The sequence below is a fragment of the Rana temporaria genome, chromosome 3, assembly GCF_905171775.1.
Source record: "Rana temporaria chromosome 3, aRanTem1.1, whole genome shotgun sequence".
NCBI lineage: Eukaryota > Metazoa > Chordata > Amphibia > Anura > Ranidae > Rana > Rana temporaria.
Window position 1 is genome coordinate 178890772 of NC_053491.1, and position 27220 is coordinate 178917991.

General features: G+C 44.1%; 1 protein-coding gene across 3 annotated transcripts in view; it reads left to right on the top strand.

Annotated features, from left to right (window-relative positions):
- The window catches only part of ANO6 (anoctamin 6), a 154883-nt gene that overhangs the window by 51216 nt on the left and 76447 nt on the right, over window positions 1–27220 (top strand). For all 3 annotated transcript variants that reach the window (XM_040343896.1, XM_040343894.1, XM_040343897.1), the window contains exons 2-3: window positions 5704–5780; window positions 13459–13596. In XM_040343896.1, coding sequence (XP_040199830.1) covers window positions 5704–5780; window positions 13459–13596 — 215 coding nt within the window. The remainder of the gene's footprint in view (window positions 1–5703; window positions 5781–13458; window positions 13597–27220) is intronic.

Consider the following 27220-nt stretch of genomic DNA (forward strand, 5'->3'; position numbering starts at 1 on the left):
TGTGGAGGATCTGTGGGCGGGGGGGCCTCCTTTAACATGTGAACATAGTACCCCTACCTATTCACCAAAAAAGTGTATAAAGTTTATTAAACGCAACACAAAATGTCCCCCCTCTGTAGATCATTGTCAACCACGACACCTGCTGCCACCGACAACCCAAAAGAAAAACAAAACACCAGGCCCAATGAAGGCTCCCATCTGACAGCTCTTAAATAACTAAGGGACAGGGCCACCTGGTGATGTCGCATGGTGGCGCCACCTCCTTGTGACGTCACCAACCCAGCATACCCTTGATTTGTGATGTCACAAGGACTATTCACTGGTTAAGGGTGGCAAGCTTCTTGGCACTGCAACTACTAAAACGTAGCTTACGCTCTAGGCTAACATTGCTAAATGCTAAAACCTTAGCTTGTTTTGTTCAGCATTTTTACAGCAGTTTATAGCTGTTTGGTCTAGAGCAGTGGTCATCAACCCTGTCCTGCAGGACCCACTTACAGGCCAGGTTTGCAAGATAACTGAAATACATCACAGCTGATATCATTTGCTCCTCAGTGATTGCAGTATTCTAGACTGCATCTCCCCAAGGTAATACATAAAACCTGGCCTGTTAGTGGGCCCTGCAGGACAGGGTTGATGACCACTGGTCTAGAGCATTTTAGACCTAAAGATTGTAAATGGCAAAAAAAAATAACAAACATGTTATACCTACCTGCTTAGTTTAGTAATTTTAAGGGAAGGAGGACTGTACTCCTTCCCTTTTTCAGTTCATGCATAGAATTTGCCCTTAGAACCACTTTAAGGATTGCAACGGCCAGTACCATGTTTATACGAGCAGACATCCTTGGCACTCTGAGGATTCAATGAAGATTCTCTGCGCTGATGCGCTCCCTAAACAATAGAGAAGCCTGAAGAAGCGATAAATGCCTCCAAAGTAAATTCTAGCATACCTCTTGCAACAAAGATAATTCAAGTAAAAAGGAAAAACGCACTGGAACACCTTGAAAATGCATGTAAAAGCACATATAAAATGCACACCGAACACGGAATGCGGTGTGAACTTCCATCAAATAGTGAAAAGTCAGCTGTTTTTTACACATCTCTGCTTCTAAACTGGAAACACAATTTTTTTTTTTTTTTTTTTGTGTGTGTGTGTGTGTTTTTTGTTTTTTTTAAGCTTGTCATCATGGCTTAGAATTATCCTTTCAAAGAAGGAAAGTGATTGGACATGCTGGTAAACCTAGTTGGAGGATCCAATTGGCTTTCCTCTTCCTGCAGCAGTAGTCTCCTAGAGGCAGTCAGTTGTATTCCATTCAGTTTAGTTACAGTGACACATGAATACATTGGACGTTTCTCTTGTCACTATGCATTTACCAAGAGAGATAAGATTATAAGATTTTACAAAATGTTCTTTCTGTCATATTTGTTATTCACAGAGGGTAGAATTGGGTTGTGTGGATGAGTTATTCATGTGCATTTGGCATATTTTAGTTCATCAATAAAACCTTCACACTTCAGATCAGTTTTAATTAGTGATAATTAGCTTTTATGTTAATTAGCCCTTAGAGACTCTGGTGTCAGAATATTGTTGGCTTGTTATAAAGGATATTGTGAAAACTCTTTTCTATGGCTCTTTGAAGGGTGAAATCAATGTTATTACAGATGTAAGATGCAGCTGAAAAATCTTGCATTTCAAATAATGTTTATAAAAGACTATTTATTTTAATTCTTTTATTTTATGAATGGTTTAGGCACAGAAGAGCAAACCCTTTTACAGAGTTTGATTCCGGAAGGCTCGTTTGTAATAGCTTGAGAAGATATTTGTATCATTTTTAGTAATGCACGCTTAAAGAAGAATTCCAGCTGTTGACATGTTATACATAGTTACAATTAGGGTTGTCCCGATACCACTTTTTTGAGACCGAGTACCAATACTTTTTTTCAAGTACTCGCCGATACCGATTACCGATACTTTTATTTATTTTTAATGTCATGTGACAGTGGCAGTATTATTTTTTTTATTTACAGTGATTTTCTTTTTTTAGGCGGGGTGGTGGATTGTGTGTGTGTGGTTATTGTTGTTGTTGTTGTTGTTGTTGTTGTTGTTGTTGTGGTGTTTTTTTTTTTTTTTTACATTTTATTTAAAAAATAAATATATATATTATATTATATTGCAATTTTTTTTTTTTTTTTTTTTTTAATCACCCCTGTTGGGGGTCTTTGGAGAGATATCAGGGGTCTTAACAGACCTCTGACATCTCACATTAAGACAGAGAAAGGGACTAAGGACACAGATTCCCCAGTCCCTTTCTCTGCAGCCTCAGCTGAAATGAATGGAGGGAAGCTTCTCTCCATTCATAAACTGAAGCATCGTAAACACAGGTTACGATGCTCAGTTATATGAATGGACAGAGTCAGTGATCACTGACTCTGTTCATTCTGAAAAGGTAGGAGACGGGTTTCGCGGGTCCTACCTCCGCTCTCCATCCTGATTGATCGAGGGGGAGAGAAGACGAGCACGGAGCGGAGGGGAGAGAAGATGGGCACGCAGCGGGGGGAGAGAAGACGAGCACGGAGCAGGGGGAAAGACAGCACGGGGGGAGAAGACTTGCCTGCCCAGGTATCGGGTGAGGCATCGGAGCATTTCCCCCGAGTACAAGTACTCGGGGAAATGCTCGGTATCGATACTTGGACCAATGTAACCATGTATATACTACATTGTTGTATATACTACTACGTTGGTGTGTGTGTGTGTGTGTGTGTATACCTCCTGTACATTTTTGTATTGTACTGTAATTGTTTTGCCCCCCCCCCCCATACATTGTAAAGTGCTGTGTAAACTGTTGGCGCTAGATAAATTGTGTATAATAATTAATATGCTATACCTGGTCAATGCTACTAAATTCTGGAAATCCATTGAAGTTCTACATCTCTACTCCAAAGATCTCCACTTGCTTCCAGGTGCCATGCTGAGCGGCATGCCTGATGCTTTGGATGTTTTCTGAATACAGGAGTTTGGCTGCTCAGCATCGGTGCCATTCAGAGGTAGACAAGGTGGAGAACAACGCCACTGCCCCGCCTCTCTTCCTTGGCGCCCATGTTGAACAGCCAACCACCTGTATTCAGTGTATCAGGCTGGCTGCTCAGCACGGGGTCTAGAAACGAATAGAGATCACAGAAGTAGCGGTGCCGCGTACAGCTACAATACAAGGGAATTGTTAGTGTCTGTATCAGCATTTACCCACGCATGTGCATATGGCGTGTCTCCCAAATGGTACCATTTTTATGGGTTTCATGAACGGGTAAACACCAATGCAGAAGCCATTGCAATTTACTCAAGCATGGTCATGTACAATCTGGGTGGCAGATTGGGTTGAAAAAAAAAGTTGTTTTTTCTAGACCAATTATTGTTAAACCGGCCTTGCATACACACGATCGTGAAAAAAAAATGTTCTCGCAAAGCGCGGTGACGTACAGCACGTACGACGGCGCTATACGACGGCAAGTTCTGTTCGGATGGCACCACCCTTGGGGCTGCTTTTGCTGATTTTGTGTAAGTAAAAGTTTGGTGAGACGATTCGCGCTTTTCAGTCTTCGTGCTTTTCAGTCTGTTACAGCGTGACGAATGTGCTATCTCCTTTACGAACGCTAGTTTTACCAGAACGAGTGATCCCGTCTCATAAATTCTGAGCATGCGTGTTTTTTTCACGTTGTTAAAGCGCACCCACGACCATTTTTTACGATGTTAAAAACAACAACGTTAAAAACGACGTGAAAAATTAGAACATGTAAGTCGTGAAAAATGCTCTGGAGCCCACACATGATCGTTTTTAATGACATTAAAAAAAAAAACGGAATTTTTTACAACCCGAAAGACGGTCGTGTGTATGCGACATAAGACTTGGAACACTTTTTGTTTTGATGCACATTGGAATGTATTTAGCTGGATCTAACAAAGTTCAATTCGAATTTTAGGCAAAACCTCCTCTTTTCCATCTGATCATCCCTCCCCCTCCTCACCACTGCAACCTTTTGTTCCACTTGACCCTTCCTTCTAGATTGTAAGCTCTATCGAGCAGGGCCCTCTGATTCCTCTTTTATTGTAACTGTACTTTTTGCCCCATGTTGTAAAGCGCTGCGCAAACTTTTGGCGCTATATAAATCCTGTATAATAATTTTGGAGCTTTCGTTTACTTTCACTTTAAATCAGGGGTCGACCACATCCGGGCGCCAGGTCGCAATTGTGACCTGGCGGCCGGTAATTGAGGCCGCGGCTTTGCGGCCTACAAGGTCGCAACGATGCGGCCTCAATTACCGGCCGCCCTGGGCCCGCCGCGATCGCGCATCGGGGGAGGTGGGGGCGCACGGAGGCACAGGATCCTGTGTCTCCGTGCGCCCCCACCTCCCCCGCCGCGGCCGGTAATTGAGGCCGCGGCTTTGCGGCCTTGTGAAGTCCCAAGCTCTTCCTTCTGTGGGCTGTGACCTTCTGTGAGCTGGCGCCATCTGGTGGTGGCCGTTGGCATTACAAGTTAAACACCTGTTCTAATGTGTAATTTTTCACTGCCATCTCCTTCCCTCTAAGTAGAACCCCCAAACATTATATATATATATATATATATATATATATATATATATATATATATATATATATATATATATATATATATATATATATATATATAGAATAAAATTATATAACACCCTAGAGAATAAAATGGTGATTGTTGCAATACTTTCTGTCACGCCGTATTTGCGCAGCAGTCTTACAAGCGCACTTTTTTTGGGGGAAAAAATACTTTTTTTTTATTAAAAAATAAGACAACCGTAAAGTTATCCCAAATTTTTTTTATTGTGAAAGATAATGTTAGGCCGAGTAAATTGATACCCAACATGTCACGCTTCAAAATTGCGTCCGCTCGTGGAATGGCGACAAACTTTTACCCTTTAAAATCTCCATAGGCGACGTTTAAAAAAATCTACAGGTTGCTTGTTTTGAGTTAGAGAAGGGATAGAGCCAGAATTATTGCTCTCGCTCTAACGATCGCGGCGATACCTCACGTGTGGTTTGAATACCGTTTACATATGCGGGCGCTTCTCACGTATGTGTTCGCTTCTGCGTACAAGCTCGTCGGGACGGGGTGCGTTTTCTGTCTCCTAACTTTTTTAGCTGGCTCCTAGATTCCAAGCAAATTTGTCAAACCCTGCTTTAAATGATACTGGTAAATCTGAAGAGGAAGGTGAATCTCCCTAATGCAGTGTTTCTCAATTCCAGTCCTCAGGCCCCCCCAACAGGTCAGGTTTTCAGGATTTCCCTCAGATGAAAAGGCTGTGGTGATTACTAAGGCAGTGAAACTGATCAAATCACCTGTGCAAAATAATGGAAATCCTGAAAACCTGACCTGTTGGGGGGGCCTGAGGACTGGAATTGAGAAACACTGCCCTAATGGGACACACAACAGACTAAACTGTTCTCATTCATCTCCATTCTGTCCAAAACGATATAAAACGTCTTGCCTCTAGTTGTACTTTAATTTTCCTTATCTGCTAATTTCTAGATTATTGAATGTACCCTTCCCCCTGTAAATACTTCTATGTATGAGGTAAAATGTGGAAAACCAATTACTGTATTATGTGAAAGGATACTCAACTGGTCCTAAGCAAGAGCAATAAACAGTTATTTTAAATGTTTTTGTTTGCTTTTTTTAGTTTCTGAAGAAATGGAACAGACGGAGTTATATGGCACGATGCAAGAAAATATTCCCAGCCTTCACACAGCAGAGATGGTATGTACATGGGTTATTGGGGGAGTCTATAAAGCAGAAGAACAGAAAGGTGGTGAATTCTCGGAGGTTTATATATCAGTGCGTTTTCTGATGGAAATTTGACTGGATAACTCCCTTTTTAGGTGTAAAGTAAAACCACAGTCAAAACTCCAAAATTTGGTTTTGGGTGGATTTTGCCATATAAACTAAACTGGATAAATCTTGAATACATTATATTAAAGTCAAAACTATTTTTTTCTTTAGGCGTTGCGTAATATGGATAAAACCTCCCCTTTTTTTTTTTTTTTTTTTTTGTATGGCTGCATGTGTCTCCATTGTGTCACACATGAGGTCTCCAAGACAAATTTCCTCTTGCTTTAAAGCAGAGTTCCACTGGTGAGTTTTTTTTAAAAGTCAGCGGCTACAACAAGGTATAGCTGCTCACTTTTAATAAACAGACACTCACCTGTCCCACGGTCCAACGATGCGGCCGCCTGAAGCCTCCGTTCTCTCCTCCTCTTTGCGGCACCGACATTGTAAGTGTGGGCGCCCGGCTATGACAGTTTGCAGCTTCACAGCCGGGCGCGCACTGTGCATGCGCAAAGGCGTGCTGTGCTCCATCAATGGCCAGGCGTGTCCCAGAACATTCCCGTAAGGGAGGGGCCAGGTAGGGGGAGAGGAGGAGTCGCCTAGGCGGCCAGAAGGAGGAAGTGGGACAGGAAGTCCCACTCCAAATCAGGTATCCAGCCCCCCACCCCCCCCAAAAAATGACATGCTAAATGAGAAATGTAAGGGGGCGAGGAGTACTTAAAGCGGAAGTTCTACTTACGGGTGGAACTCCGCTTTAAGTATAGCTACAGCATTTTTTAGGGAAGGATTTAAAACTACTTTTTGCTGTCTATGTCTTATTTATTTATTTATTTTTTGCTATTCAAGGCCCTGTTGGAAAGATTTTGCCCCACTCTCTGTCCCAGATAAAATGTAAAGGAAAATCTGCCACAGTACCACATATAGAAATACAAATTTGACAGGGGTTCCTGCCTTTTTCCTACGCTACTAAAAAAGTTTTTTTTTTTATTTCTGCCTATTTTGCTTTTGGAGGGCTTTTTGCTGTGGTGAGATTATTTCTGATTGATCAAATGAATATAGTGTGTGTGTGTGTCAGTCAACCAATTGTAATACAGATCAATTAAATGATGATTTTTACTTGTTACTGTCGGATCATATTTTCAGTTAGTACCATATGTGTTGCATCATTGTTTTAAACAAGGATAAATTGGTTGTTTGTGATCCTCGTACCTAGATTGATCACAAATTGTGTGTGAGTGGCCAGCTTAAAATGGTTGAAAAGACAAAAATATTTTCCTCTTAAATTAAAGTCTGACAGTAGCTGATAAAGTAAAAATTAATGTTTTGCATTATAACTAGTTTGATACCTGTTGAAATTGAGCTGTTTTATTCACCTCCGTCACTCCTGAATCATTATTCTCACTGACTTCCTGGTTTGCGGTGCGCATTCATTCTAGCTACATCACGGCCTATTGGGAACTACAGTTCCCATTGGGCTTAGCCTCCATGCCTGTGAGGGATAAGAGAGCATCTTCACGCAGAGCTGTAGTCATAGGGAGGGGGTGAGCACATTCTGCTTTCCACCATGCAAAACGGCTCAGATGCTGGTGGAAAGCAAGAAGAGGAGAGACAGGAAATGGCATTTTCAAACCTGGATTCCTGTATTTTGGAGGTCAAAAGGAAAAACGATGTAAGTGATATTTAAATGCTCTAGCTTACAGCAATCAATTGATCTGATAAAAAACGAATCTTTAGTGTTCCTTTAACAAAGTCTTAACAGTAAAAAGATTTCAAGGGTGCTAAACCTTTCCCATGGCAAGTTAAAGAGGAGTTCCACCCAAATTTGGAACTTCCTCTTAACCCACTCCTCTCCCCCTTACATGCCACATTTGGCATGTAATTTTTTTGGGGGGGGAGTGGGGGCTTCAGCACGAGTGGGACTTCCTGTCCCACTTCCTCCTTCCTGTAGGCGACTAAGCTTAATCGCCTTCAGGAAGTGGCTGCTGTAGGCGATCGCCTAGGACACGTCACAGGTCCTAGGCGATCTCCTGGCCAATTACACGGCGCGGCGCCGCCCGCGCATGCGCAGTGCCGCGCCGCTCGCGCTCGGCATTGCGCAGTGGGTGCCCGGCCGTGAAGCCGAAAGCTGTCACGGCCGGGTGCCCACACTGAAGATGAAGACGCCGGCCAGCGAGGGGGGGAGAGGAGCGGAGCCCCGGCCGGCGCGTCGCTGGAGCAGGTAAGTGCCTGTTTATTAAAAGCCAGCAGCTACACTTTTTGTTGCTGCTGACTTTTAATAAACATACAAATGGCTGGAACTCCCCTTTAAGACAAGTTTTGGCGAGACATACACTTTAGGTTCTAAAACTTGGTTGTTCTGGTTGTACTTTTATGTAAAGCTGAACTCTGAATTATCTGTGTTGCACTGTAAAGCCCCATACGCACACAATCAGACTTTTTGACAACAAACTTCAAAATAAGCACGTTTTCAAAAAAAATCCTACCGTGTGTACGCTCCATCGGGCAAACTTTCGGTTTTCATCGGACAAAAGTTTGCTCTGCAAATGGACAAACTTTTCAGCAACAAAAGTCCTACAGTGCAAAGTCCTATCGTGTACAGAAATCCATCGGACTTTAGTCCAAAGTACAAACGCGCATTCCCAGAACCAATGTTAAAATCAACCAACAATGGCAGAAGTTGACCAAAGGGTGGCGGAAAAGAGCAGAACAATCATGTGATTTTGGGAAAGTTTGCAGAAAAAGTCCTGCTGTGTGTATGCTATGGGTGTCCCCGCCCTTCAAACGAAAATCCACGGAAAAGTTTATTTGAAGTCCTACCATGTGTATGGGTCTTAACACTGGTCCAGCTTGGCACAATGTACTGTAAGTATGCATATGTCATGCCTGATAGGCCTCAGGGGAAAGCTGAAAATCTCTACAGTAGTCTGCCCTTGGTGCTGTGTGGGTTCTGTGTGAGTGTATTGCTCATTGCCCACAGGGGGTTGCTTGTTGGTGCCTCCGTCATTCATAAAACACCTTGTAGTTTTTTTCGTTTTGTTTGTTTTTTCAATTAATAAAAGGCATTGTCTGATTGGATGGGGTGGAGATTGTGATGTCACCATTCATACTCTCCACCTCATCCAATTTTTTATTCATTGAGAGAAAAAAAACTGCTTTTATTAATGGCGGTGAGCAAATGATCCCAAATGGTTAGTGTGCAGAGGGGAAGCTGCTCATGCAGGACCTGAAAGGTTGCATCTATCACTGTTGTGGTTCCAACTATTACAGTGATTTCCAGGTTTCTCCAGTAGCCTCAGATATAAGATATGAATATGTACATACAAGCTGGACTAATGGAAGTATAAAGTACAAATAAGTCCTGGAATTTAGCTTTAAAGTGACTAAGAAATAGACGATTCTTAATATTGTTCGGGGGTGAGGGCAGATGGGGAGGGGAGTATTTATGATCTTTGTAGGGACCTCTTTTATTCAAAGTTAAGAGTTAATGACCAAGTTGCTATCTTTTTTACATTCTAAGAAATCCATATAGTTTGGGTAACATTTATTTAAAATGTTGATACATCCTCAAATTCTTTCATTTATAACAAATACCCTAGATAACGTAAAATGTAAGGGTTTTTAGCACACTGGACAGCCATATTTTTCATTGAGCTCTGCACTAAGCTCAGCATTTTCCAGTTGTCCTGTTCTTGAAATTAACTAGAACATTATTTAGTGAGTTATTTATGAGTTATTTTTACTTGGTATAGGTCAGGAAGGGAAATCTTTCCCAACCCTTTGTAGACTTCCTGTTTTTTTGCTTTTTTTTATTTTTTTGATCATTTGAGTCACTGCTTTATACAAATTACAGAACAAGCTGTAGGACATGGTGTCTGTTTCTAGTACATCATTAAAAAAAAAAAAGAACCTGTTAGAATAACAGCATGTAAGCTAGCATTTCTTGACAGTACAAGCGACCAGAGCAGTCATCCTAATCCTCCCTTCACTGCTTGGTTTATCGGATCACTAAGTTGTAACGCAAGGATAAGTATGATGGTCTTCAAAGCATGAACCTTTTAAGCAAGGCCAGCAATAGCGACTCCAATATTTGTATCCTGACAGCTTTTCTTGTTGGAAAATACTCCAGCCATTATCATTATTTTTGAATGGGACTCAGGAACTTTCCATTGCTCTATACTTTCTGAAGTACAAGACTGTGGAAACCCCACTGTGAGAGCTGACCACTTTAATTCAAATAATGTGCCGGCCAGGGACTGAAAGTTGCCTGCTAATGGTACTGCTATGCTCACAGTGGGATTTACACAGTACTCTATCTCAGAATAGACTGTGTAAGTTAAGGTGACCACATTTTTTAAATAAAATCTGGGGACATATTTATTTTTTACTAGTAATGGAGGCAATCTGTGACTCTCTACCCGTTGCCACCCACCTCAGTCTATCAAGTCTTACTCTTCGGGCCCCAGCTACTACTGGGTGCGGAGAAGAGGAAGATCACTCCGACAGGGAAGGCAAGGAGATAAGTGGGCAGGCGGCTGGCTGGGACTTGAGCCAAGGCAGAAGATCCTGCGAGGGGAGCTGAATGGGCATGCGCCCGAAACAACTGAATAAATATTCCCTCCGCTCCAACCAGCACATGATCATCAGAAAGGGGCACAGATAATGGGGGGGAAAAATACACCCCCCCCCTAAGCTAGTAGGAGCGGCAGAGCGGGGGGTGTAATTAAGATTTGTCTGTCTTTGAAATTGCCCCAACCCCTGTTCAAATCCAAACCGGGGACAGACTTAGTCCGGGGACAGTGTCCTCAATCCGGTGACTGTCCCCTGAAACCGGGGATGTCTGGTCACCCTAGTGTAAGTGGAATTTATACATTACAATACACATACCATTCACAGTCATTTTTGAAAACCTTCTTGGATTTCTTTATCCACTTTTAATGGCCATTTGTATGGGCTAGGGAGTGCCAAAAGTAACAGACCAGCCAGGTATGCATGCTTTTTGCCTGTCTATTGCCAACTTTATTCTACAGAGTGTCTCTGGAGTCACACTAGAAGCCTGTAAATTTGATGGTGATGGTATTGGATGTGAGTCTTTCTGAGGTCTGATCCACCCATCAATGTGGGTTTATTTTTAGAGCCATGAAGAAAACTAGTTGAAGATTGCTGTAGCTTCAGATGTTTTGGTGGAATGTTCTAATCTGGAGGAGGAGATACAAGCTTTGTTAGCGTAATCTGAAATTACAGGTGAAAGGATTATTGAAAACGTTGCTAATTGAAGATCAATTGGGTGTTTTTTTGGGTTGGGTTAAGTGTACTTTCACACTGGGGCGTTGGCAGTAAAGTGCCGCTATTTTTAGCGACGCTTTACCGTAGTTATTGCTGTGATTTTCAGCGGCTATCGGCCAAAAAAGGGTTAAATCCGCCCGGAAAAAATGCAGCTTTTGCGAATGGTTTGGAGGCACTGCCCCATTGATTTCAATGGGCAGGGGTGCTGTAGGAGCAGTATATTCACCGCTCCTACAGCACCTCAAAGATGCGTCTGGCAGGACTTTTTTTACCGTCCTGCCAGCACAAAGCACCAGTGTGAAAGCCCTCAGGCTTTCACACTGGATATAAAGGAGCGGCTCTTTCAGGGCACTTTGCAGGCTCTATTTTTAGCGCAACAGCGCCTGCAAAGCGCCTCAGTGTGAAAGCAGCCTAAGGATTTTATCTGAACTTTTGGTTTCTCACAGCTTTTCAAACTTTTGACCACAACAGTTGTTTTTCGTTTCGCATCTATAAAAAATTGTTTTTGTACGCAACACTTGACATTGTTTTATTTGTAGAATTTTATTCTGTGTTACACTGCAATGTTCCTTATATTTGTTATTGGATTGTGTTTTTGCTAGTTTTGAGCGATGTGCCTGTAGGAGATTTGTGGTTGATATGCACCTTTTGGGGATTGATACTGTAGGATAAATAGTTTTCTTTTGTTAGTTTGTTAATAGTTTACATACTGAGGAAGGATTTAATAATTTCATCTTGCAAAGTAACAAACAAGCTCAGTTGAAATCCCAATCCAGATTGACCATGTATAGGTAAGGCATAGAAATATGGACTAGGTCCATTTGTACTTCAACAGGGCTCAAATAGTGGTCAGCAGATGCTGTGTTGCTAAGTTACAATTCCATCATATGTTAAAACTTCCAATCGCAATCTGGAATAAACAAGCCTAGGCAATGATGAATCTTGCTCTCACTTATGCTATATAGATAAGGACATATAAATAAGCATCTCGCGAGTACAATTATCCTCCTTTACGGACTTGTAATGTATCCCTATGGGATTGCAGACGTTAGATCAGACGCAAAGATCCGCTTTTGCGGATGGAAGAAAACCCTATATTTCTTCCGTCCGGCGGAACGGATCGGATGAATACGGACACACAGTCCGATTCCCCATGGGGAGAGCGGAGGAAAGACAGGGCGGTCTCTGCACAGTGTGCGGGGACCGCCCTGTCCGCCGACAGCTCAGCAGGGATTTATGGATGATCCCGCTGAGCCGACGGACACACACGGGGCGGATCAATACGGATCCGCTCTGTGTGAAAGGGCCCTTATTGTCAAAGCTTAAATGAACAAGCTGAAGTTTGAAGCTGATTGGCTACCATGCACAGCTGCACCAGATTCTGAGTGCTCCAGAATTGGTAAATCTCCCCCTGTGTACATGTGTGAATCCCAGGAAGCATGGCGGTCACATCTATGCTAGATGTTGAGGGAAACGGGTACATAGGCGCTGCAGTCTTCCCACATAAATTCCGCCTGGTGCTCAGACCTTGAGGCTGTTGACACCTCCAACATACCAGAATAAGGAAAGGGATGGTCGGCACTCGGGATGACATCCAAAATGGTATTTCTTTATTAAATACATGTACAAAGCTGTATAACGCCCTATGTGTTTCGGACATTAGTCCATAGTCATGGCTGATAAAAAAACAAAATAAGTAACACTTAAATAGTAAATACAAAGGTGACATGATTAACCAACACAGGTAAATTAAAAATGCAAAAGTGAAAACCCGGCATGACTCTGTGCAGTGAAACAAATCACAAAAAGTATACATAAAAAAACAGGCATATAAAACGTGGCCCACAATAGTATGCGTGGTTTGTATTTTTTCCACTGAGTCATGCTGGGTTTTCCCCTTCTTCTTTTTTTTTTTTTTTCACGTTTGTTGGTTAATCTTGTGACCTATTTAAGTGTCCCTTATTTTGTTTATCAGCCATGACTAAGGACTAATGTCTGAAACGCGTAGGCTGTTTTACAGCTTTGTACATGTATGTAATAAAATTTTGGATGTCATGCTGAATGCAGACCATCCCTTTCCTTATGCTAGATGTTGACGTGTGTGTGTGTGTGTGTGTGTGTGTGTGTGTGTGTGTGTATATGTATGTATGTATGTGTATATATATATATATATATATATATATATATATATATATATATATATTACCTAACCTATAAAGTGCTTAAAGCTGCCTATCTAAACAAATACTGTGTGTGTTGTGTAAATGTAGCGTATTTTTCTGTATTTAATTTTAAATTTTTAATTTTTTATTATTTTTTATTCCAGGTTGAGTTTAATGAGAACTTTGAATCTTTATGTTTCAACGATGATCAAAGACGTATTGATTATGTTTTAGTATATGAAGATGAGAGCCTGAAGGAGAATGCCAAGACCGCAAAGAAAAATGTTTATCTGAAACAGAAGGTATGTTTTATGGGTTCAGTTAGATTCCTAGAGAACTGTGTATCAGAACTCTTGGCTATTTGGGGGTAAAAAAGACTTTGTATTTATTTTTTTAATGTCAGAATCTTGTGTGACTTAAAGTGGACCACATACCAGCCAGCATGCAGAGGGTTGAGCGTTGGTCCAGTCCAGTGGCAGCTGGTGAAGTTTTAGGATGGGGGGGCGCCAGACCGCGCCCTTCCTTTTTGACCCCTCCCACTTGGTGGAAATGGGTGCGGTTTCAGTGAAATAGTGGGCATAGCTTTAATGTGGTGTGGTTGGCATCTAAGATGAACGAGGGAGAGAGAGGGACAGCAGGCCCAGATTCTACACAACAATAGAAATATGTGAATTCTAGAAAGTTTAACAATCAGCAGATAAAGAAAGATACTTCAATCATCCCGGCACCATGGTTGTTATGGTGTCAGGATAATTGAAGCGCATTATTTCTATTATTACATTGTAATATAAATTAAATCATTCAACTCGCCATAATGCAGAATCAGTGGGAGCCCTGAGCGTGTCGCCTGCTATCAGGTGCCCACAACAGAGTCTCTCCTTACATGCAGCAATGTGTCGCATCAAATGCAGCGCATCTCTCCCATCAAATGCAGCGCCTCTCTCCCATCAATTGCAGCCAGCGCCTGTCCCATCAATTGGAGTGCCGCCGAGGGGGGAGGGGGGGGGACAGCTAGTGCCGCCAAAAGTCCCTGAAAATGCGAAAATGACATTCAGTTTAAGGATGATAAGCGGGAGGGGGCGACGACCACCGAGAGATAAATGACACAGCGGGACAGCAGCACTTAACTTTCTTGTGGTGTCCTCTCCTTGTACCTCTTACAGCGGCCATGGAGGGGTCCGCTCCTCATACTGCCAGCGAGAAAACAGGAAGTGACATCATGATCTACTCAGATGTCAATCAAACTGCCCAGCTGTAGTAATAGATACTACTAGCGCCGGGCAGAAGCTGTGGTGCATCGGTAAGCGCCACAAGGCGGTACTAAAGCCCACAAATGAAGTGCTGCATCTGCAATCTTGTGATTTGCATTGACGTGGCACTTCCCATAATGGATGTGGCCGGCGTCACATAGTGCATTTGGTAAAAGGATTTTTTTGAAATTACATTTTTTTTCTTCACCTCCCTGGCGGTATGATTCTTTCAGAAAAAAGGTGCTGAAAGCGGTACCATTATTTGCAAGGAAATTTGGCGTTTTATACTGTAGGCCTGTAATTCTTAGGAATAACTCACTTAAATCTGACCAAACCAGAGTGTAGTAGGCATCCCGGGTATGAAATTTTTTTTAAAACAAAATCTTAAATTATAATATAATAAATAATTATAACAAATAATAATATAATTATAATAAAAATTATTCAATAATGTAATCAACTCAAAATCACTGAAATTTGCTCAGTTGCAGAATTGTCGCTGTCATTACTTATTTTTTTATGACGAATTTCCCCACAAATCGCTATCGCACAATTCTGCAAGTGATTATAATTTATTATCGCTGTTTTCTAGCTGCTCTAAAACCATTTTTGACATAAAAAGACACTTTTGGTTGCTATGGACAATCTGCAGTTTGCAGGCAGAAAGAACAGTTTTTATTATATAAAATGACATGCATGACACAGGACAGACCACTAGGGACAAGGGGGGGGTGTTTTTTTTGCATACAGTACTGTAATCTATAAGATTATAGTATACTGTATGTAATGTGTTTGTTTACGTTTTTGAATTTGGCGCCGTTCTCCGCTCCCGTGCGTCGTAACGTCGCAGGGAATGGAGATCGGCGGCACAGGAGCACACTGTGAATCGAGCGAGGACCTGCTTGCTCACACAGCGCGGTGGCATCGCTGGATCCAGGGACAAGGTAAGAAAACACTGCCTGTGTATCCAGCGAGGCAAGCCCGAGTCTGACTCGGGTTACCGATCCTAGCACAAAAATCGAACCCCGAGTCAGACTCGGGAATACCGCCAGGAGGGTTAAAGGAGCCGTTTTGAACTTTTTTTTTTTTGTGACTACAGGGGGGGGGGGGGGGGGCGGTGCCCACTATAGTCGGGCCGCCACTAGTCCAGCCTCTTCACACCTTACCGTAAATGTGTTGGGAACCTACATTAACCAAAGGTGAATTGGGAAAAGACAGAGGCACAATGTGAGCTCAATGTTGCCTATGTGCGTACCCCAAGTTTAGAGGCTCGTGGGGTCTCTGGAAGAATGTGTTATGAGAGGAGGAGCGTGGCCTTTTAGTAGGGGACTTTTGCAATGAATTGTGCTGGCTCAGTAAGAGCTTATTCGGAAGAAAAATGCACTACCAAGGGTGGTGTGTGTGTGTTTGTGCTTTTTTTTTTTTTTTTTTTTTTGTAACCTCCCTCTTTGGTATACTCTAGTTGGCCTTTAACAAATATGACACTTTTTTCTCCTGACTCATGGCATGCTGACTTTCCTGATTAACAAACCAAAAATCCCCATCAGTCATACAGTAAGTTTTTAATGCATTCCCAGATGGAGGAATTTACTTAACTGTTCTACACAATACTCCTCAGATAACAACCATGTGTAGCATGGGCTCAGGCTATTCCACTTTTTATTTTTCATGGGCTCTGTATGAGTCATATTTCTGGGATTCTTTCAGTTTTAACAATCCACCAGTGACTAATATTAGGAGGGTGTATTTTCCACATAGGTTCCCAGAGAAATTTTGTTTTTTGCTTGCATGGAAAGAAAAAATCTTACACTGTATAGAAAATTGCTTTACATAAGGCAGGTTTGAGCAGAGCATATATCCTTCTTTTTTTTTTTTTTTTTTTTTTTTTTTATGGCGGTTTAAAACCTCTGTAAAAATTGTACTGTCTGGAAATCTCTTTTAGACAGAACAAGTGTCCTCATTGTGACAAGGATTACCAGAACAAATAAAGAGGATGAATCTCCCAGGCAGTGACACAGACAATAATAAGCTGGTAGAGGTTCTAGCACCCCCCCTATTCTATCCAAATAAAAAAAAATCAAATAAAACCTTGTCCTGTTTAGATGTATTTTAAAGTGATTGTAAAGGCTCCAATGACTTACCCAAAATAAAGAGGTTCATACTTGCCTACCCTGTGCATTTGTATTGCAGCCACATAGTCTCTTTCCAGCACTCTAGGCTCTTCCTCTTTAGACCCCATTCACACCTGAGCATTTTGTAGGTTGAAGCCTGAAGCTACAAAACGCTGGAGGGGGGAAAAATTCAATTCTTCTCTATGGAGATGATTCACATCTCCATTCCAAAACGCCTGAAGCCAGAAGCTCTAAAACACCTGAAGCTCAAAAAAAAAGTATTTTTTTATTTATTAATTTTTTTGACAAATTTTGGGCGTTTTTCTGCTTTTTACATTGGTGACCTTTTTGACCTGTTCAAAATCCCAGCAAAATTGCGCGACTTTCTGCCTGAAAACGCCATGCTCAGGTGTGAATGGGGCCTTAGTGTCTGCCTCCATAGCAAGCCGCTTGCTTTGGGGGCAGACATGCAGGCCAACTCGAGCCAGGCTGTGTGCATGTATAGACAGTGTGGCTCAGCCCTGCCCCCCCCTCACATGATTTGATTGACAGCAGCAGGAGCCAATGGCTCCTGCTGCTATCAATATGCCATGTGAGACCAGGGAGCAAGAGCAGCGCTGCTGCAGACGGGACTTCTTTCTTTCTTTCTTTCTTTCTTTCTTTCCTTCCTTTCCTTCCTTTTTCTTTTCTTTTCTTTATTTTTCTTTTTCTTTTTTTCTTTTTCTTTTTCTTTTTCTTTTTCTTTTCTTTTCTTTCTTTCCTTTCCTCCTTCCCTTTTTTTCACCTTAATGCAATCTATGCATTAAGGTGAAAAAACATTGCAGAACGCCGAGCCCCCGTTATACTTACCTGACCCCTCAAAAGTCCCGAGATCCTCTTCGCCGCTCAGCATTGCCACTGATTGGCTAGAGCGGATGGGATTGAGAGCAGCGCAGCCATTGGCTGGCGCTGCTGTCAATCACATCCAGTGACGGGGCGGGGCCGAGTGATGCAGTGAGTGGCTTTGGCCGCTCGCTGTATCATGGGAGCGCGCCCGCAATTGGTGACCACCATGGGGGCTCTCGCATGACTGTGGTTACTAATTGCGGGGAGGATCGAGACAGCCGCCGAGGGACCCCAGAAGATGTGGATCAGGGCCTCTCTGTGCAAAACGAACTGCACAGTGGAGGTAAGTATGACATGTTTGTTATTTGAAACGAAAAAACATTTTTTCCTGTACAAACACTTTAAGTTCAAAAAAACTTTGACTATAGAACCACTTTTTATGCTGTGGCTCCAAATTGTCAGTGTGGGATTCTGTAGAAAACTAAGCATATCATCATAGCAGCTTTAATCAATATTATAGACAAAATTTAGGCCTCCACAAATCTGCTGTGAGATGCCTTTGGGATTCTAACCCACAGGTTGGGCTCTTGGGACACTTTCACATAAGCGGTAGTGGCGGTAGCGGTAAAGTGACGCTGGTTTTAGCTGCACTTTACCGCCATCTTTTCAATCTACTAGGGGTTATTCGACTCCTATTAAATCTCTGCCCATAAAATGAGGCAAGGTACAAAGTTTGATATATTTATTTCTAAATACTAGTCAAATTTCCAAGGACAACACATCTGGATATCCCTAGAAATTGGAGGTTTTAATATTTAAAAAAATAATAGAAAGGAGGGGAGCTATGGATGTAAAACATTGCTTACAGGGTCCAGTGAGAAAACAACTCGGTTTTATTTCATATAATTTTTATTTTGTTTTATTGTAAATGGCAAGGGGAAACTATACCTGTAGCATCTCATGTGACTGCTATGGGGCCTAAGAGTGATAGCCCTGTTGGGGATCAGTAAAGGGTTTGTCAAATAAAGCTGGGCTATTGGTGAAAACTGTGATAAAAAGAAAGCAGACCTTGCATGGACTTTTTTGAGTCAATCAAGCAACCTTGCCATGCAGGCATGTTCATGATGTGACTGGGATCAGCTTTAGTAGAACTGGACATCAATATTTAGGAGTGCTATACAAAATACAAGTACCTGTTCACCAATATTTATAATAATGTATTTAATAGGTGTAGCACTACCCCCGAAGGAGCTGCTGGTTTAGATTTGGGCCTGCCATTACTTTACTGTTCCATATGCTCGTTTTAGGGGTTCTCCTTGAAGAGTTGTCCACAAAAATGTCTGCACCAAACCGTCTTTCAAGGTTTTTATTGAACAAAGTTATCCAACAGAGGGGTAGAGGGATGGGTAAAGACTCGGGTACCATTTGCTTTGCGGATCACGGGTACAACCGGGATCCAGAGGATTAATTCAGTTCCACACTGGATTTCAGCAACCACCAGATAGGCATACTCTCCCTGGTCTAGCAGCTGGTGTGAAGCTCATCAAAGTCTCTGCCACAGACTTGATAAGTGTTGTCAGGCCGTCCCACAATCTTCTGCCTCAAGATCGTGTAACCACTGGCACACTTTGTATAGTTCGGTAACGTACACAACTCACGGTGCCAAGAATATTTCAGCCAGGCCGGCAGCACAGTGAGGTAAATTTGCCAGGATACGTCCTTCAATTGAATCCCACTGGTTTAGCTTCCTCCCGTAGGTAAGGTAGCGAAGGACCATCCCTGGATTAGTAGGCCCCTGAAACTCTTGGGCCTACTCTCAGTTGCGAGGCCTTGGACCAGCCGGCCCAGAGGCTACGAAAATGCTCACACATCCCTGAGGCCAGGAGGGCCATCAGGTCAGGATCGGAAGAACCACTCCAAAATGGCGTCTGTCCCTTAAGTACCGCTCCCCGGAATGCAGAGTGTTGAACACACCCTGAGCTGCTTCTGGAAAAGAGTTACCCAATGCATCGATCCTGCTGCCTTTCCAACCTTGACCTGTGGTAACGGCGACACTCACCGTCAAGGGGAAAATTGTGCAACCCAGCTGAACTGAAACAGAACCAACAATTTGGCATAATCCTTCTGAGCTAAACTACAGCTCAGGCAACTAGAATTTAACACATAGCGCCTACTCAATGGGAGCATGGCGCTACACACGTAGTCATAAAGGAGGCCAATATTAGATGTGCAATATGCCCCTAGCCACCAAACTACAATGCCTGTTGGCACAGATACAATTTTACAAATGGGCCAGCATGTTGTGGTGGATTGCACACTCAAACTTTTGCTGCGATTTTGCAGTTACACCCTGGTATGATATTGGGATTATATAAATGTAATGCTGCACATTATAGCATCCAAAGCAATTGATATACTCTGAACTGTTTACACCATTTATACTGTGTACTATTTTGTAAATGGCAAGGCTTGGCCTCTTAAGCATGACATAATCTTTAATGGGATTTGGCCCACAAACCAGTAACCTGAAAGTATCTGCAGCTCGTGAACTTAAGTGGTAAAATTTGTTTCCCTGCCAAGGATAAATTATTTAGAAATTCTATATAAACGTTTTAAAACATTTCTGTTATACACTACATCAATAATGAGTTGGGGAAGATGATTGGTCCAGACAGATATGTGCATAAGTGTAACCACGATAAATGGTTATAGGTGGTACATTTTATTAAATTCATTTTTATATTTTTTTTAAAGCTGCTCAGGTGGCACTCTTACACACTTCTTCTCTGGCAGTTACGTAAAAGGACATTTTAGGAAAGTGAAAGATGGGGAGCTGGGTCAGCACAGACAATAAGTGGCTTGCCCCGGAGGAGCAGAGGGCTATGACATGGAAGAGGGGAGGGGGAAATTGAGATTTTCCTAGCTGGTGAAGGAAAATATTAGTTATATGAAGACAGGAGGCGAGTATCTTATGCAATTCTTTCTTTACTAAAGCTCATAGCAGAAAGACATAAAAAACTTTATGGTAATTTACAATAGAAAACTCAAAAGGACTACCAATCCCAGCAGTCCCTGGGCCAACGTGGCCCCTCCCAGGCCTCAGCCTATATATGGGACTGTCTGAGGTAACCACATCCTCTTTCTTTGTGTAAAAACCGTGTAATCAGAATGTAAGTCCGATCCTCTCTCCTTATGATGATCAGGGGCTTCCTCGTTGGAACACGATCTCCGCGTCTGCAGGGAGCGAAAAGGGAAAACCAACTGGACCGCTTCAACCGAACTGACTTCATCCCAACGGGGATCAAGGGGAACCGAAGCATACCGGGTCGACCGGGCCGTCGCCTTCCGGAGAAAAACAGACCAACTGCAATCCAACAGGGATTGTGAGCCACTTAAATCATCCGCATTTCCGGGTCAGGATTGTGAGGTTCAATAGCCTGAAAGGAGAAGAGAGATAATCGTAATAGGGATGGGAAGGGAGGGAAGATACTCGCCTCCTGTCTTCATATAACTAATATTTTCCTTCACCAGCTAGGAAAATCTCAATTTATATATCAGACAGGAGGCTTCGTATCTTATGCAAGTTTAAAGCAAACAATAACATTATAATGCACAATCATAAAAACCAAATTCATAAAATTGACATGGATACATGTGCCTCCGGTCTGAAATAGAAGTTACGAAAGGTGGATTCTGATGACCAATCAGCTGCCCTGAGTAGGTCGTGAAGAGAGCCTCCAGAGGAGACGATTTTCGTAGCCATAGCACCCCTAGTAGAATGTGCTCCAAATAAGGAGACGTCTATGCCCGCCATTTCCATGGTGGAACGTACCCACCGAGCCAATGTGGCGGAAGAGACTGGGTGATGGGGCTTGACGTACGAGACCAAGAGTTGGGACAGATTAGATGGTCGAAGCATCGACGTGTGTGCTTCATAAGTTTGTAAACAGCGAACCACGCAAAGCCGCGGGTGAGTGGGAAAGAAGGGGTAGAAGACAGATTGGATACTCGTTTTTGTCCTACGGACCACAGAAAAATTGACTCCCTGAGGCGAAAATTGCCGCCTGGAGATGTCTAACGCTCTTACGTCTGAGACGCGCTTGATTGAGACCAAACAGAGTAGGACTGTGAGTTTGAAAGATAACAGCCGTAAGGGCAATTCCTCATTGTCCTCCCATGAAGCAAACATGTCTAATAGTTTGGAGACGTCCCAAGTTGACTGATATCTGGGCCTAGGGGGACGTTGGAATCTAATACCTCGCAGTAGTCTACAGATCAATGGATGTTTTCCTATAGCTAACGAATTAACTGGACAGTGGTATGCTGATATGGCCGAACGGTATATATTGATGGAGCTGTAAGATTTGCCAGAATCAAAAGACTCTGCCAAATAATTTACCACTACGGACACAGGAGCGTGTATGGGATCAACCTGTCGTTGACCACACCAACGAACCCAGAGTCGCCAGGCATATCGATAGGTTGATCTGGTCCCAGGGGCCCAGGCCACAGCGAGGAGATCCCTAGCTGATCCTGAAAGGTTGAGATCCGATTCTGAGATCCTGAAATCAGCCACGCCAGGAGGTGTAGGTTGCCCTCCATGATTAGTGGATGGGGTTCCCCGGACGGGTTGGTCAACAGCATTGGGGACAGGGGAATCAGTCTGGGGTAGTCCACGACCATCCCCAAGAGGAGGGGGAACCAGGGCTGTGTCGGCCACCAGGGTGTTATCAGTACAATTGTCGCATGTTGGTTCGAGGCATGAAGGAGAACTCTGGGTATCATCTGAAATGGGGGGAACGCGTAGTGCGTTCCTTCTGGCCAAATGTGGCGGAACGCGTCCACCGCGGATGCTTCTGGGTCGGGCCTCCAGCTGAAGAAGTGGGGCAGCTGGTGATTGAGGCGAGAAGCGAACAAGTCCATGTTCAATGGGCCCCAAAGACGTTCCAGAAGGCGGAATACCGGGCGATCCAGCTGCCAGTCGCTGGAGTCGGTAAGGTGTCGTGAGTACCAGTCGGCTACCGTGTTGGAGATTCCTGGAATATATTCCGCGATAGGGATAATGTTGCGGGCCAAGCAAAAATGCCAAAATTCCTTCGCCAGATCTGCAAGGACTCTGGATCTGGTGCCACCCAAGCGGTTGACATACTGAACCGCGGCCACATTGTCCATGCGGAACAGTACACAGCAATTGGAAGCTTGTGGGATGAAGCTCTTGACGGCAAAAAATGCCGCCAACAGTTCCAAGGCATTGATGTGCAATTCCGACTCGGAGGTAGACCAAGTCCCTCCTGTGGAATCTGTCCCGCAGCGAGCGCCCCAGCCGTGGCGACTCGCGTCCGACTCTATGATGATGTCGGGCCCGGAATTGAAAATGGTCTTGCCGTTCCACTCGATCGCGTGACGGAGCCACCACTGCAATTCTTCTATTGCCTCCGGACAGAGGGGAATCTCGTCCGCATACCTGAGCCCCTGGCGAATATGTAAAATTTTGAGTCTCTGAAGAGCCCTGTAGTGAAGCGGGGCCGGGAAGATGGCCTGGATGGAAGCAGCTAAGAGTCCCACTAGACGAGCCAGAACCCGCAAGGACAAGAAGCCTTTGCGGAGAACTGCCCTGATTTCCTTTCGAATTAGGGCTAATTTTGTTTTTGGGAGGCGGAGGACCGCTTGTTTGGTGTCCACTAGGAAACCCAAGAATTCCATCCCTTGGGCTGGGTCTAGGACCGACTTTTCGCGGTTGATTAGGAAACCCAGTGTCTGAAGGAGAGACACCGTCCAGGACATGTGAAGGGACACTAGGGCCTTTGTGTGGGCCATGATAAGGATATCGTCCAAATAGATAATTAGACGTACCCCTCTGCTGCGCAGTGATGCTACCACTGGTTTCATTAACTTCGTGAAACACCATGGTGCTGACGATAGCCCGAACGGGAGGCAGGTGAACTGCCACATCTGAGTCTTCCAACGGAATCGTAGTAGGTGTTGTGACTCCGTGTGAATAGGGACAGTGAGATAGGCGTCTTTCAGATCTATTTTCCCCAGCCAGTCTCCTGTTTGTAGGAGGTCTCGGAGACAGTGGATGCCCTCCATTTTGAAGTGTCTGTAGCAGACATGTTGGTTCAGATTTCTTAAATTTATTACGGGACGAAACCCGCCCCCTTTTTTCTTGACAAGGAAAAGATTGCTTATGAACCCCGGGGAACAATTTTGTACTTTTAAAATTGCTTGTTTGGACCAGAGGTCCTGAATTTCGCTCTCGATGAGCGCAATGCTGTGGCTCGTGAAATTGATGGGGTGAGGGGCCACATTTAACATTGGTGAGGATAGAAGTTCTACTCGGAAACCCACGACCGTCTGCAATATCCACGGGTCTGCCGTAATCGCAGACCAGGCGTGGATAAAATATTTCAGGCGTCCCCCCACTGGTATGTGTGGTTGTGGAGTGTATGGAATACTCACCGAATGGAGGCCGTGATCGTGTGTAACCACGTCCGCCGCGTCCGCGCCATGGTCTGCCTCTGGGTGGAAAAAACGGTGCTGGCTGCGCCACTGGAACGGGGTAGGTGGGAGGAGCCTGCTGGTACTGGTAATGGGGGTTTCTGTTTTGTGGCCTGTATGAGGAACCGCGGCCGGCAGATCGGCCTCTGCTTCTGCCGGCCCTGTTAAAAACTCTTACGGTTCCTGACTTCCTTAGTGAAGTCTGGGCCTTGTCAAGGCCCGAAAATAATCCCACGAATTTATTGATGTCTTTGAGGAGGTTGTCCCCAAAGAGCATACCGCCCGCTGAAGGGCCGGGTTCTGTTTCTGCCAGGTGGGATAGCTGGGGGTCTAGCCGCATTAATATGGAACGGCGTCTCTCGATTGAGCAGGAGGTGTTAGCCGTACCTGCTAGGCAAATGGCTCTCTGGGCCCAGCCGCGGAGTTGTATTAGGTCTACTGGTTGGCCCGAAGCGGCTGCTTGTTCTGACAAGTTCAGAATTTTAGTCAGGGGCCCTATTAAATCAAGGATGCGTTCCTGGATAGCCTTAAAGGACCGCTCGATCCCTTTTTTGGGGAGTTTCCCTGATTTTGCTAGATATTTAGCTAGCATGGGGTCCACCTCAGGTGTGGCCACCACCTTGTTGGGGATGGTTGGTCTAGGGCATTCGGCCCTTAATTTGTTGCGGGCAGGTCTGTCCAGGGATTTCCCGGCCCACTGTTCTACGTATTGAGATACGTGAGGCAGTGGGGACCAATCGCCAGATCGCGGGTGAGCGATGGCATCTGGGTGGAAGAATGGTTCCCCCAGTGCATCCAAAATAATTTCTCCCTGTGTATCAGGGGTGGCATTGGAGTGAAATGCCGTATCCTCAATATCCTGTCTGTCTTCATCAGACCCGTAGTCATCAGACTCGCTTCTCCCTGAAGCACCTGGCGAGTCCTCGTCCGAGGAAACGACGTAGGAGTCAGGTTTGGTCCTTCGCGAGGACCGTTGCCTCTTAGTGTCTAACTCCCTGAGGCCCAGGGGTCGGTCAGGGTCTGTTGGATATTGAGGTTGGCAGGCCGGGGAGGGTACTGCCTGGAACAAATTGTTTACTTCCCCTGTCGGGGAGTCAGGTGCTGCTAGAGTGTGTTTCTGCTTGAAAGAAACCTTGCCTTTCTTATTTGGCGGTTCGCCATTTAGAGGCGGAGTAGTCATAGCAGGCTTAGAGGTGAGTGGTCCCTTGGACGGGATGGCCGAGGCCAGAGCCGTCTGGACAGAGATGTTAATCAGATCCTGGATCTGAGCAGCCGTCATGAACTGTGTAGTATCAAGGGTGAAAGCCTCCCCTGCAAGGGGGGCAGTAAAATTGTCCTCAGACATGGTTAACATATATATATATAGCCCGTATGTGTTTAAAAACACTGATCACCTCTTAATGTATATATCTGCACTTGTATATATATCTATACCTCAAGGTATCTACACTGGGACCAAGTATTTTCTTTTAAGGATCTTCCTATCCTGACATTAAAGTGCAGAAAGGTACTTTCTCTTTAAAAAATCTTACTATCCTTACAGGCTGCTGTAAGCATAGAGGAATGAGGGTTAATGTCTGGAGGTAGCAAGTATCTCCGGTGACAGAAGGGGGAAGGAAAAGCTGGGAGCAGCACAGCAGGCTTCCTCACCTCTACACCGACGATCTGCACTGGCAGCGGTGTGAGGGAGAAAACCCGCGTTCTATCGCGCTCTGGGGGCGAAGTCTCGCGAGACTATGCCTCCAGAGCGCTGATTGGACGGCGCCGAGTACCGCCCCCCCCTCCGCGCGCGAACGTGAGAGGAGAAGGGGGGAAGATGGCGCCGACTGCGCAGGGATATCGCCTGTCAGGCGAAAAGCAACGGGCGGGCGGGGAGCGGAGAGTGAGCCGCGGATGTGCAGAAGAGAAGCGCTGCTGCACTGCGCGCTCGGCGAGTGTGGGTGGAATCGCAGGGGGAGCCCTGTCACCTCACATTACCAGGATACAAACAATATGCATGGAAGAATGCATAAAAAAGACATATACATGAATAAAACAATGCATAAAACAATGTAGTGCACAGCTGAGAGAAAAAGGCAGGCGATGGGGGGGATTTCCCCACAGCCCAATACCCAAATATCAGCTGTATTATAAAATCAATAAATATGACATCTAATACTTATCTGGAAGCTGCGATGAGCAGAAAGAAAGAGGATGTGGTTACCTCAGACAGTCCCATATATAGGCTGAGGCCTGGGAGGGGCCACGTTGGCCCAGGGACTGCTGGGATTGGTAGTCCTTTTGAGTTTTCTATTGTAAATTACCATAAAGTTTTTTATGTCTTTCTGCTATGAGCTTTAGTAAAGAAAGAATTGCATAAGATACGAAGCCTCCTGTCTGATATATAACTGTGGTTATACTAGGAAATTGACTCTTTCAAAGGAATTCCATTTTGCTAGCAAGTTCAAAGATATATTGCAACTGGATACAAATCTTATTTAGGAGAAACACTGCATTTAAAATGCTTTATTTTTCTGTGTTTTACCTGCAACTTTAAGTTGGTTGCAGGGTCTTTTGTAACTAAAATTATTTAAACTTTTATATATAAGGCAGGACCACACTGGGATTTTCTTTGGTTGTGAAAAATATCTGGTTTAGTAGAAAAGTGTTCTAAATGTAATCAATAGATGCTGTCACCTCCTTCCCTTGCCACTACTACCACTAATAGGGAAAGAGGATTACTGCTCCAGGTGGATCAATGGAAATTAACCCCTCATCAGAGTTGAAGCAGTAGGTGCAGGCAATGCATATAGCAATAAGGTGAGGGAAATTTCTGGACAGCTGCACTCCAAAAAATATGTTTTTATTTGTATAAAATTCAAAAATGCATGCCACAGCAGAGTGTAGGACAGAAGAACTGACGTGTTTCACTTTCAACAGTGCTTAGTCATAGCTGCTATGATTAAGCACTGTTAAAATTGTAGAACACGTCGGCTCTTCTGTCCTACATTCTGCTGTGGCATATATTTTTTTTTTTTTGGAGTGCGGCTGTCCAGAATTTTCCCTCACCTTATTACTACTACTAATAGTCAGTCCATGACCTAATGCCCTATGGGTGGGTTCACACGTGTGTGCGAATTGGATTCAGGTTTCCCCGCATCCAATTTGCATGTCAGGAGACTGTGACCGGCTCTCAAAGTCGGTTCACACCGCTCCAGGATGTTTGCGGAATAGTCCTGTGCGTCTTCTGGTCCAAATCCAGC